The 13,101-nt window shown below is 37.4% G+C and overlaps 1 protein-coding gene across 5 annotated transcripts in view; it reads left to right on the top strand.

Moving 5' to 3' along the window:
• The window catches only part of LOC106089842 (E3 ubiquitin-protein ligase TRIP12), a 49,398-nt gene that overhangs the window by 13,730 nt on the left and 22,567 nt on the right, over window positions 1-13,101 (top strand). For 3 of the 5 annotated variants that reach the window (XM_013256095.2, XM_013256250.2, XM_013256177.2), the window contains exons 2-3: window positions 2,085-3,214; window positions 8,227-10,026. In XM_013256095.2, the coding sequence (XP_013111549.2) occupies window positions 2,608-3,214; window positions 8,227-10,026 (2,407 nt within the window). In that variant the 5' untranslated portion in view covers window positions 2,085-2,607. The remainder of the gene's footprint in view (window positions 1-2,084; window positions 3,215-8,226; window positions 10,027-13,101) is intronic. The other 2 variants (XM_059362819.1, XM_013255936.2) reach the window with 2 other exon arrangements.

The raw sequence follows: 13,101 nt of genomic DNA, 5'->3' as shown, positions 1-13,101 counted from the left end.
TCTGGAAAATCATAACTGAATTCACAAACCGTAATTTGCACCGCCTCCATTGCCATATCCTCCGGAAAGCTGTTTAGCTGATATCCTGATTTAGAGTACACAGTTTGTAGCGCTGAGCCTCTCACTTTAATTCATGAAGATCTATTGGGACTTCGGCACGGCATGTCTATGGTCACCACACGGAACTCTGAGCTAGAGTTGGCAAACTATCGATAATCGCAAAATTCGATATTTTCGATGGTTTTAATAATAAATATCGATATTATCGTTAATTTCCCTAGAAGATCGATTTCCCCAGAAGATCGATTTATATAGAAGCAATATCAATGTACAGTCCCAATAGAAACAAAGGTAATCAACTCAGTTGGAAGTCATGAGGGAAATCATTGTATAATATGTAAGCCTAATCGGATGAAAATTGCACCCTCTATAGGCGCTATCTATCTTAAAGAATACATTCAGTGTCGGATTGCTTATTTTTGCTCAGCTTACCCAAAAATAGCTTTTGCTAAATCGGAAAAATATCAATCGATATTCAGTCAAAAAATTAAATATCGATAGTATCGCTAGGTCCATCGATATTTTGCCAGCTCTCTATTCTGGGCTTCCGATACCGGACGCGTCCACAGGTTGCAGATAGTGGAATGTTCAATCAGCAGTATCTAGTGGATGGTCTCAGTAAAAGGCCGGCCGGCATCGGTTCTTGTTTAAATATTTAGTGCCTTTGATACTCGATAGGATAAGGCGAGTTATTGGCGTATTTAAATAACCAATGGCAATGACGTTCCTTTGGCGATGGCATATGAGCCGGAACAAGCTCACTCACCTATGGAGCTTGGCGAAGCTCAATATTTCCACATGCAAATATGGTTAAAACAACAACAACAAGTGTCTTGGCTACTGTTGAGAGAAATGGGAAATCGATGAGTACCCCTTTCCCTTGGACGAATCCTTGCCTAGCTTCAGAAGTGGGAACACCTTGCCCATTTTCCAGACATCAGAAACTATACGCATGCCCAGAGACAATTTGAGAATCTTGGTCAGGTACTCGACTCTATATATCCAGATTCTTCAGCATTAGCGAAGAGACTCTAACAGGACCCAGCACTTGTTTGTTTTGGCGATGTGTTTGATATTTTTAGTTTGTCCACAGAAAATTGTGAGAGTTGTTCATTGGCTTGAAGATCACGGATGCTATTATGGCTCTCCTACTCGCCCTGTTACCCGCGAGATGTTCAATTTGCGGTTGATGAAACTGGCAGGCTTCTATCGTACAATTTTCGAAATTCTTGCATTATACATAGTACTAAAATAAAACAGTGCAATTAAGAAAGGCATATAGGTACCGAAACCTATAGACATAAGATCTACTAAATCAAATACTCAAAGGAGGTCTCTTATCATTGAGCTTAAAGTGGAATCGGGCGGCACTCAATGATGTGTAAGAAGTCTTCTGCCTGTACCTTAAAGGAATGATCGTGGCCAATTATTCAAAGATACTCCTGCATGTTGGAAGACGCCAATATGTGGGATGTGTGCCTCGCATGCAGTCAGGGACAACACGAAACAATTAATCTGTCTACCAGACCACTCTGGAAGCATCTAATTTAGCCAACGATTGTTGGATGAAGACGGAAAGTTGTCATCACAAAACTGAAATATGGTGACAAGATGTAGGCCATAATTGTGCACTATTAAAATACAAAAATTAAAGCAAACAATTACAACAATAAACATGTATCTAAACTTTTTTAGCAACCTTTATATCTTCTTTTGGCTTAATTTTCCATTTTATGTTCTTTTTCCAAAAAATAATATTCAAATGTTTAGCCAAAATAAAACAGCTGAAGCAAAACAGATGTTTTCGAAAAATCGAAATTCCCTCTCCCAAAAATTTCCTCTCCCCATTCATTCAGAATAGGATAATTTTATTCGAGGGAGAATTAATTCCCAGCGAGTTTTCAGAATGGGGCTCTATATGTTTTTTCGGCTTTTTAACTAACCAATTTTCATAAATTTTTATTATAGTTGCTTAATTTAAATAAACTATTAATTCAAATTTTATTTATTATGTCTATTTGCAGGATGATTGTGTAATATAAAAAACTTCAAGTACTACGAGGGTTGGTATGAACGATGGAATTAACCGGGGAAAATATAAATTCGATGATATTTTACAAATTTCGGTGGTGATTATCGGGTTAAAAGTGTTAAAACTGAGTTTTTTCCAAAACGTCGTTCGCTGTGCTAAAAAACAATCATAAATAGGCATTTTTTTAAAAAATTTCCAGAAAATCGATTTTAAACAAGAATTGGAAGAAAAAAAATGTAGTTGCATCTACTTGTATATATGATAGTATTTAAGAAGTGAACGCTATTGCCTATCGTAAATGCGTAATAATTGTGTGTGGTGTTTGGTTTTTTCTAGGATACAAAAACAAGTACCGTCAATCGAAAAACTTAAAGAGAAAAGAGGACATTAAAACATAAAACTATAATTATATTTTTTATTTAAAATTTCGCATATTCTAAAATTTGGCAAACCCTTTAAAAGAGCTGCGTCGAGGGCATGTTTAGTGGGATTGATTGTGCGGTTAAGTGTCGTCTATGGCCGAGTCCGTTAGTACTCACTCGCTCTCTGCAGTGACGGAGGGGCACGACGGCAGCATAGCACTTGCATCGACAAAAACTAGAACAACAACAACAGCAATAGCAATCACCGACACACCAACGACCACCCCCATCAATAAGGCCAAATCAAAACGTGGAAGTCGCCAACAAGAAAAGAAATCGCAACAGAAAACCCCACAATTGCAACAAAGAGAATCCTTTAGCAACCCTAAAAGTTCAAACGTTGCATCGTTGCAATCTTCTTCTTGCCACTCCTCCAACAGTCAACACAACAATTTAGTTGTCGTCGATAAACGTTCGCACAGCAAGTCACGCTCCTCCACCCATCAAGACTCTCAAAACCTTAGCACCCACAACAGTCGCAGTGTCAAACAAGACGACGATCAATCACCATCGCTGTTGCTCAACAAAAACAATAGCAGCCATTGTAGTAAACGTAAAGCCAACAAACGTGCCTCATCACGTAACTCTACATTTAACGCATCGACATCTTCTGCAGCAGCGTATTCACCGGCTTCACCTATAACACCGCCACCTACAAATCGCGTTGAACATAAACGACATTACGGCGAAAAACCCACTTGTAAGTATTTACAGTTATTGCAATACATATTTGAATTTTTAAAAGCAATTTCTATTAAAGCGATACTAAAATATTCCTTTGACTTGTAGTTTGAGAAATCTTTGTCTTATCGGTTTTGGAAACTAGATTAGAGAGTATTTGCAAATTAGCCTTTTTAACTCACAATGTTCTTTTTAGACGTCTTTGTTGGAATTGCTAGAATTTCTGAAAAAAAATTTTTTCATATTAAACGACTTAAAATCTAAAGACAATGATAATTTTTAAACTTTTTTAAAAATTCAAAGTAAAAAGCCAGTGTTGAATCCTTTCAACCTCATTATAAACAGACACAAACAAGGCGTATTTAACGAGGTGGCACAGCTGATGGAACTTGATATGTCAATTCATTTTTGAATTCGCCTTATAAAAAATATTAACTTCAAAATTATTATTTTATAAATTGATTTTGTAAAATCCCAAATATTCACGATACAAAAACCGTCCTTGTGGTGATTGAGCTCTAGTTACCATATTCCTATTTGTGCCCTTTGCTAGTGGAACGCTAATTATCCTGCCCAAAAGCATCGTATGAACTCAATTCAGGAAGAGACCTCATGTCCACCAGAGATGCATGCATTTGACACATGTGATGTGTGATCCCTTATTATAATCGAGACACACGTCTATGAAGTTGGAATCAAATTATTTTATTGCTACAATAACCTAGTGGAAACTATTTAAGCCTGCCATCTTTGTGGTTGTGGGCGTAAAGCCTCTGGAGCTACTAGGAATTTTGAACATTTTTAAAATGGTTTTTTTCTTGCTTGACATTAATAAATTATTAAACTTCTTCCTACCTTCTCTGGTTGGTTGAAGCAAATTTTAAATGTCACGGCGAATCGAACTTTCTTCGCCAAAGTTTTTACATATCAAGTTGCCAAAAAAAATCCTTTGTTGTAGAAATTCGCCTATGTAGCCATCTTCTAAACACGCCTTGGACACAAATGTACAAAATAGATTAGCTTTAAGACTTTAATAGGGACTTAACATGGCACATCATGATGCTTGGTCATTGTTATAGTATTGGTGCCAGCCATGGTCAGTCATGGCTGAAAAAATCAAAATCATTTGATTTTTTCGATGACTGGCGTCTATCGATAAGTGCAAGGCGTATTTGACAGGTGGGCACATCAACCCAGCTTATAGAACTTGATATGTCAATTCATTTTTGAATTCGCCTAACAAAAATATAAACTTCAAAATATATATTTTTTAAATTAATGTTTGTTTTTACTGCTGTTATATCTCTTAAACTTAGATTATATAACCACACGCGTCTAAGAACCTTAATCGTTGTATGCTTCACTCAGGGAACTTAGGTCCATTATGTCGCCCCAAAAAACAAGCGCAGAAGTACCCAGATAAATTTTACGTCAGTACAATGCAGTTGTCTAAAATGGCGAAAGGACTATGTGCCTGAAGATAATTTAGACATAAAAAGGGTGTTTAAAAAAAGTCGAAAAAATCGATGTAACATTTTTAACGGCAAAAGCTGTAATTAACACGCACACTGTGAGTACGGTCATGATGTACCGTATAAACTACCTATAAGATACCTATACATACAATTAAGAGGTAGCGTCATTAGCACAACAACAAAAAACTACGCCCAAAGAAATTACCTTTATAGGCTAAAGCCGTAAATACAAATGTGGGTTTAGAAATAAACGTTGTTTTACAATTTATCTTGTTCAAATGTGTTTTAAAGTAGTATTTTCATCATTATAACACTGTTTTGTTTTTATTGATCAAATAGAAACACATTTTAAGATTTTAGAAAAAATTACAGCTGTGTTATCAAGCCTTTGACGTTTAGATTTACTGCAAAATCAAAACAAAAATAAAAAAATTTTAATCAGCTGTTCGCATGACCTCACCTTATAAGTGCATCCTGCCCATTTCCAGAGCCATTTATTGATAAAAAAGTATTATAGCACTATTTCTAATAGAACCGTTTGAAACGATAATACTCCTTGTAAAAGAAGCTACATAGACTTCTATACGGAACTTCTGTATCTATTTTTGGAATAAATTCAGTATATTGAAGCAAAAGCAAAAAAAAAAATGTTTGGGAATGCCTTTCCGAAATGAATATGTAGCTCACTCGGTCTTGTTCCAACCAAACCACCAAAGTTCCATTTAAAAACAGTGCAGAGCATGGACAATATTGTGCACCAATCTAAGAAATATGTACAATATTATACATTGAATTGGGTTTCCCAGATTCCAGATCCCCGGAAGACCGCCCGATCCATTATCAATTTGTTATATCTTTAACTATTGGCCTCATATCCTATTGATTTTATATATTTTTGGTTGTCACAAGATTTTAAATTTAAGTCGATCTAGCGATGTCCGTTTGGCTGCTAGTCTGTTGTAAGCACGCTATCTTCCGAACGAATAAAACTATTAGTGTCCAAATATGCCTTTTTATTTGAGTTTAAACTATATCCTACAAATTTTTAATGGGATTTAGATCCGGAGACTGTGTGGTCCACTCCAGTATAGAAATTTTATTACTTCTATGCCAAGTTTGTTTTGAATATGCACCTGACTCTCTTGCAGATAATGTAAGAATAAATACAAGGGCACCTGCATTGTTTAGAATAATTCCCCAAAACCATAATATTTTCATCAACCTATTTGATGGTTGTTACGGTGTTTTTGGGGTTCGTTGTGGTACTAGCTGCTCTTATTACAGGAACATATATATCGGTTATTTTCGTTTGGCCAGGTGACATGTTATTTTGTGAATTTCAACCTTTGTAGAATACTCTATTCTGAGAACATAAGTAAACTCTTTGCGCTAAAGTATTGTATGGAATTGTCCTACTGAATGAAATCAGCAAGTTTTATGCGAAAAATATCACTAGAAGCAAATATAGTACCATTATTTAGTATCAAATGTTTGTCTGTCTAGTAACTGTATGTATTATTTCGCACATAACTGTAGCTTCCAAAAAAACGATCTTGCGATTTAATTCTAAAGCCCCTGAAGAGCTGAAAAATTTTTATGACCTTTATCATGCGTATTATAATCCAAAAAGGTGCAAAACTAATATACTAATATAGTCGTTAGTCCGGCAAACGAAATATAACAGATTTTGGTTTGTGCATCTCTTATTAAACGAACGATAAGTGGAAAAAAATCGTAATGGCACTTTTAGATGGCACATCATGATCGTACTCATCGTGTGTACGTGCTGTTAACAGCTTTAGCCAAAAACGGTACATTGATTTTGTTCTTCTCTTTGATTTTATTTAATTCTTCCTACTTTATTTCTCCTCAGAAACGTATTTCAATATCTGTCAATTAATGATTGCACATTTCTTTGTAAACGGTAATCGATAGAAGCCATTCATCGAAAAAATCAAATGATTTTGATTTTTCAGCCATGACTAATGATTATGTGTACATGTGATGCATACACCTTTGTTTTCACCAATACTATTGCAATAACCATACATCAGATGTGCCTTGTAAACTCTGCATAAGCATTTCCATACAAAAATTAAATTGAGTTTATCGAAGCAGTTGTCAAAATTGCGAAGCAAATGTCAAAATCAGTCACTTGTTAATTTGCTTTCAATTGAGCAAATGGAAAGCAAAAAACAAGTGAAAATATAAAATTGCACAAGTTTTAGAATTTAGGAACCTTAGGTTTGTCAGTAGGTCCAAAAAGGTTTGTCAGTAGGTGAGAACCTAAGCATACTTCTACAAATTTTTCGTGTCGGCCGTTGTACATCACATTTTATTTTTATATCTCGAGGTTGTTGTTGTAGCCACATTTTTATGTGGAGATGGCGATCCTCGTCGAGCTCCTGTGTGAGCAAGCTCGTACCGGTCCAAAGGACCGATCGCCGCGGAAACAAAGTGGCCATTGGTTATATAAAGGCGACAATAACTCGCCTAGCCATATCGAGCAACATAGGCACTCAGTATTTTTGCAAGAGCCGCTGCCACCCGGCCTCTCACTGAGACTCTCCGCTCGATATCGCTGATTGTCCGCGACTGCCGTTGCAGCTACTTCGTATGGAGCATTCCACGATCCGCAACCTGTGGACGCCCCCGGTAGTTCGCAGCTAAGCTTCTCGTGACAGCAATGAACACCACATAGATCAGACCTCAATTTTCCAGCCTTTGTGGTGCTTACAGTTATCCCGTGCCGGGATATCTCGAGGTAGTTTTACAATGTTTGATGATTCCATTTATTTTGTGATAAACACAACATATTTTTTTGTGTTTGTAATATTTTGTGCTGGTGTATGTAATTAAAATAAAGAAAATCAGAGAATGCACAATTGTGCATTCGAATTGGTGTTAGATCAGGAGAAAGAACCTTATGGCTATCCCAAAATCGTAAGCACGTGAAAATGAAAACATTGACTTACGTATGTATGTGTAGGCGAAAAATTGACTTCGACAAAGATGCGATTTCGATCACATGTCGTTTGTTCGCTTGGACTATTGTTAGACGTCCACAAACAGGCCATAAAAATAAAAAAAACCTAACAAAGAATTTAAGTTTCGACTCGGAAAGTTTTTGAAATCAATGACAATTTTCAACCCAGTTCAGAGATCTTTTGAAAAAAGTCTTGTATAACTAGAGAGAGCTTCCAAATACCTGTCAACTGTCCAAATTCGGAACGGCCATCTTCCATGGTAATCAAATTTTATTCCAGCAGTATATTTTTTATGCCATATTCGACACCACTAGCTAGACTTGTCAAACTCTTTGAACGGCCATTTTTCATGTGTCCTAAAATTGGTTGACAATATCCCATGTAGCAGGGGACCTTAGGGTTTTTGTCTCGACTTGTTATATTCGAATTTATCTTTACACAAATCTTCGTTCTTATGGTTGTTTGACTTCTTCTTTTTTAAAGTTTCATGCCCTTCATATAATTTTAGGAATGCGTATTTATTTTGTGCTGATTGTTGCAAGTAATGCCAATTTCCTTTTCCTTTTTAGCCTCTGCATCATCTGAGCATCCCACGGATTTATCGTCACCCCTAAAGAAACGTCGCTATAATAATCATAACAGCAACAATAGCAGTTTACAGGACATTGCATCGACTCCACTTTCAACGACCAGCGGCAATAGCAGTGCCACCAGCAGATATTCTACGCCAAGGGAGCAACGTGGTGGCGATTGTGTAGCACAAAGAACTCGTTCGAAAACTGTCTCTCCCGAAGAGCCATCGACAAGCAGCAGTGGTGGTGGAATCAGTATAAACCACAGTCATTATCGCGGACGCTCTTCGTCATACACAAAGGCAAAAGCGTCAATCCAACAGTCGTCGTGTGTAGATACAAACAAAACAACACCACAGCGTAGCCGCTGTAGTAGTATAACAGCAACAAATACAGCATCAAAAACAAAATCAAATACCAATAACTGTAGTAGTAGCAGCAGCAATAACAACACCAACACCAGCACCAGCAGTAAGAGCAATTTATTGAATTATTATCGTAAAACTCGCAAAGTCAGTCATAGTCGTTTGACGACAACAACAACCAAGAAGAGAGCTCCACAAACTGCAGCGACTTCTTACACAAACGAGGGAGAGAGTCAAGCCTCATTGGGCGCAACAGCTACTGGCCACTTAAATACCTTTGCATTTGCTGACGTGAGTTCAGACAACAATAGCGACAGTAGTGAGAGAACAGTCCAAAAACAAGAGCAACAACAATCAGCTGTAGTAGCTTCGCAGCAAGAACCGAGCGAGCAAACAAAAACAAACGCCAACGCTGCTGCTGCTGCAGCCGCCACTAGCTTTGGTGGGTCTGGTGAAAAATACAAATTCAAGTCGTCCATTGGATCGTCAAGACACAAACGGCGGAATTATCGGAATCGCAATAATAAGAGTTCTTCTATAAACACAACAGCAACAACAACATCGTCGTCATTCTCGACGCGTAATAATTCAAAACATTTAACTGAATGTGGCAGCAGTGGTGATAAGAAACAAAAACAGCAACAGCAAAACAACAACAAAAACGTCTTATCAATTGTGGGAAACAAAGCTAAATTAAATTTAAAAGCTACTCCATCATCGACAAGAGCAGGTTCATTACCACCACAGCAACAACTACCAGCACCACCATCCTCATCATCGTCCACAACATTAGCAAGAGGAGGTGCAGCAGCAAACGCCACAGAAGGTATTGCCGCAACAACAAATTCGTCTACAGCCTCGGAGCAACAGCAACAAGTAACATCGCCCACCTCACTTCACCTCGATAAAATATCGAAATATCGTAAAAATTTAAGAAAATATCAGACATTCTTAAACAACCTCACCAACGAATTAAATAACTCGCAGGATAATATCACCGAATCGTCGGCTGTAGGTGACAGTTTACAACAGGAATCTACGACTAGCAATAACGCAAGCAACGCCACAAACTCAACCTCTTCAGTATATATTGATAAGGCTCTACTCCTTTTAACTGATATCGAATCGGCCGGGGACGACACCGAAGAAGTTATCGAAGGGGAAGGCGACGACGAGGAGGAGGCCGAGGCCGAAGAGAGGCTTGAAGACGATTACAATAACGTTGTTGCGGGAGACGAAGACGACGTTATTGAGGAAGAAGAAGAAGTCGACGACGAAGAAATTGAACTTTTCGACGACGACGACGACGAGGAGGAAGACGAGGACGACGACGAAGACATCGAAGACGAGGAGGATATCGACGACGAAGAAATCGAAGAAGAGGAAGAAGATATTGCCGACGAAATAGAAGATTCTGTTGCCGCTTTTGGAGGTAAGTCCCAACACCCACAACCTTTCAATTGCAAAGTTGATTTCACTTTTTTATTTTTCATTTAATTCGTCTCGCGTATAATTCTTTTTTTTTCAACAATATGTGCGGCTGCGGCCAAAGTTTTTTTCTCTTTATCTTCCTTTGTTCTGCGTGCATTGAAGAGGCCTGTTTTTCGTATGATTTCCATTTTTGTTTTTAGTTTTTCTTCTTTTGCTGTTATGATGTTTTATATTTTTATTTTATTTACAAAATTTCTGTCGTCGTATATTTTCATGTTGTTGTTGTTTATTTAATGGTTTATCAAATGCTCGTCGAGACTATAAAATTAATATGCATTCCCACATTTTGTTGTACTTTATTTTTGTTATTGTTGTTGTACATTAAACGAACGAGAGGAAAAGTACATATGACGACGACGACGATGACAACGACAACGTATCTGTCTGTATCTTATGCGAAGTAATTCTTATATTTTTTTTTTTGTTTTTTAAATATTCTTTTCGTATTAATTGTATATTTTATTCAATATTCATTTGTTGTCTTGTTGTTTGCCCTCTCTTTGGGATTGCCTTCAACCTATATACCACCATTTTTTTAACTGAAATATTCATTGATTTTTCTTTGTATCAAGTTAAAATTATAGAAACATTTTAATTGATTTCTATTTGGAAATGTACTATTAACTGAGATGTGATGAGGGATGTGGTTCGGCTCGGCGCGGTGTGTGGGGGTACAAACCATCTATAGTTTGTTGTTGTTGTTGTTAGACGATGCAATGTGCTGGGGCTTTTTATCAGAGCAACAATTTTTTTGAATTGTTAACCACATTTAATTCATTCAATGCTGACGTACCTTGAGCTTTAACTAGACTTAGCTTTATTTTAATCTGGTGTTATTGTTATCAATTGAATTTTATAAAAAAGTTTCATGATAGTGGTTGCGTTAAATGTGTGCAGTGGCATTACAAATGCGAGTTTGTTAAGAGCTCTACTCAAGGTGGTGCATTGGAGATAAAAAGTCTCGAACCAAACCAAATTAGTCAGTGCCTAGTCTTGGGTTTAAAACCTTAGAGCCTTTTTAAAAGCGTTTTAGAAAGATATACGAAGTGTAACTTAAGTCTTTGTATGTATACCCTGAGAGATTAGGGCCGAACGCGTCGGTAGCAATCTCTGTCTACATCGTGCACGTTGGCATCTATCCTTGCTCTGTAGGAGTTGAGGCGTGCTGCATCTGCCGGAACGTAATTGAGCCAGAACTACTCTGGTTTGCCGGGGGAGGTCAATTTCTTCAGGTGCAATGGGAGGCGGTCGTTCTCCAAGGACTAGACTAGGACTAGATTTGGTGGTTTTTAGATCACGTAAAACATGAAAAGGTACCACCTAGGGCTAAACGAAAGAAAGGCACTAAGTTAGTTCTTTTTGCATTTCTAGTTAGTGATTGTTGCTCTTTAAGTTTCGCTAATTCGAGTTTTTTTTCGAAAATACACACACAATTTTGCTTATTTTTTTTTTGCCACCGGCGAGCATTGTACTAGTCTACTTCATTTAACATATATTTTGAAAAAATTCCCACAAAAATTCCATTAAGGAACAGGAAACACTTTTCTCATATCAATGAGTGCAGTCCGATTAAAGTTGAAGCTCAACAAACACACCATTTTTTGTCTAATCTGAAGAGTGTGCTGTTAATGACTCTTATCGTAACGAATTAAATGTCACCAGCATAAATGAGGTGATAACCACCGTTTTAAAGCTCGAGGTGGGATTTGTACACAGGCGCTTTGAAGAGTCAAAGCAATCGCCAACTGGGCGGTTGAAGCGAAAACAATCGAGGTCTACGCCCCAATATTGTGCGTCTATTCGTGCGCTAGTTATGGTTTTTTGCTAAAAATCGAAGTTGTACTCTTTACTCTTTTTTATACAAATTTTAATTTTTTTATCCTTTTCACAATTTGTGTTATGCTTTTCCCAACTGCCCTGTTTGCAGATGGCCAACATAACCTTGCTTAGCTTATTTAACTTGTAACTCCAACTTGACTTACTACAACAGGATTCTTTTAAGGGTGGGTTAATTTTAAGGGCTTATGTTGGTTTTGAATAACTTTAACGTGTATCTTCAATGGATCAAATTAAGTTAGTTTGAATCTGAGAAAATTCAAATAAATGCAGAAAAACATGACGTTTAGGTGTGGTTTAAATTCAACATTGGCACTTTAAATTTAACCACCGTTTATATTAATGAGGACTTTAGGTTGACAAGAGGGAATATTGATAAGTATATTTCTACTCATTTTACAATCTGTACCTATGTCTGCTTAGGTATGATATCGTATCAACACCCAACGGTTAGTATCCTTTAATCACGATAGCCAGGTCACGGCAATAGCTTGTTGTATTACTCACATGCTTTTAATATGCTTTAACTTGTCCCACCTGCTTCCGTAGTTATTTGATTAATACACCTCATCATTTGCCTCGTTTTTCACAATCTGGATTTCCGTTTCGATGTTCCACATGTGTGTTCGTTAACCACGCTTTTTGAAATCTCTTCTACTCCAGTCGGGTTGATATTGTCCCTCAATTAACTCGCGATGGTATGACCTACTTCTATTAACTTTTCACCGCTATCGCCTTTAGGCGTGGTTCTCATCGCCAAGACAAAATGTTCTCTGAACCTTATGCTAATGTAATGTGGGTAATGTTCCGCATTAGTATTAGTACATAAGTTAATTTTTGCGTAAATGCCATTCGATTGATTACGATAAGTTTGGGCAACGCCATGAGTTAAAAAAAATGCCGTGTAAAAATAAGGCTTATTATTGGCATCTGTTAAACCCATGGCAGCAGGTTGTACGTATCGGATTGAACCGATGCAGTCCTTCATCGGCAAAGGCTGCCGCCTCAGTGTACAACACACTGTTACAACAACAACCACAACCTCGGAAATGAAACCGACTTAAGGATAAGTCGGTTTCATTTAAGCGGCATGTCATGTTAAATCCAAACAATGGGGTTATAACAGTTGTTTGCGCGAATAATTGATCTTAGAACTTGGTTATGTCAGTTGAAAGGACAC

This window comes from Stomoxys calcitrans, chromosome 2 (assembly GCF_963082655.1).
Source record: "Stomoxys calcitrans chromosome 2, idStoCalc2.1, whole genome shotgun sequence".
NCBI lineage: Eukaryota > Metazoa > Arthropoda > Insecta > Diptera > Muscidae > Stomoxys > Stomoxys calcitrans.
This window is presented reverse-complemented; position numbering and strand designations above follow the sequence as displayed.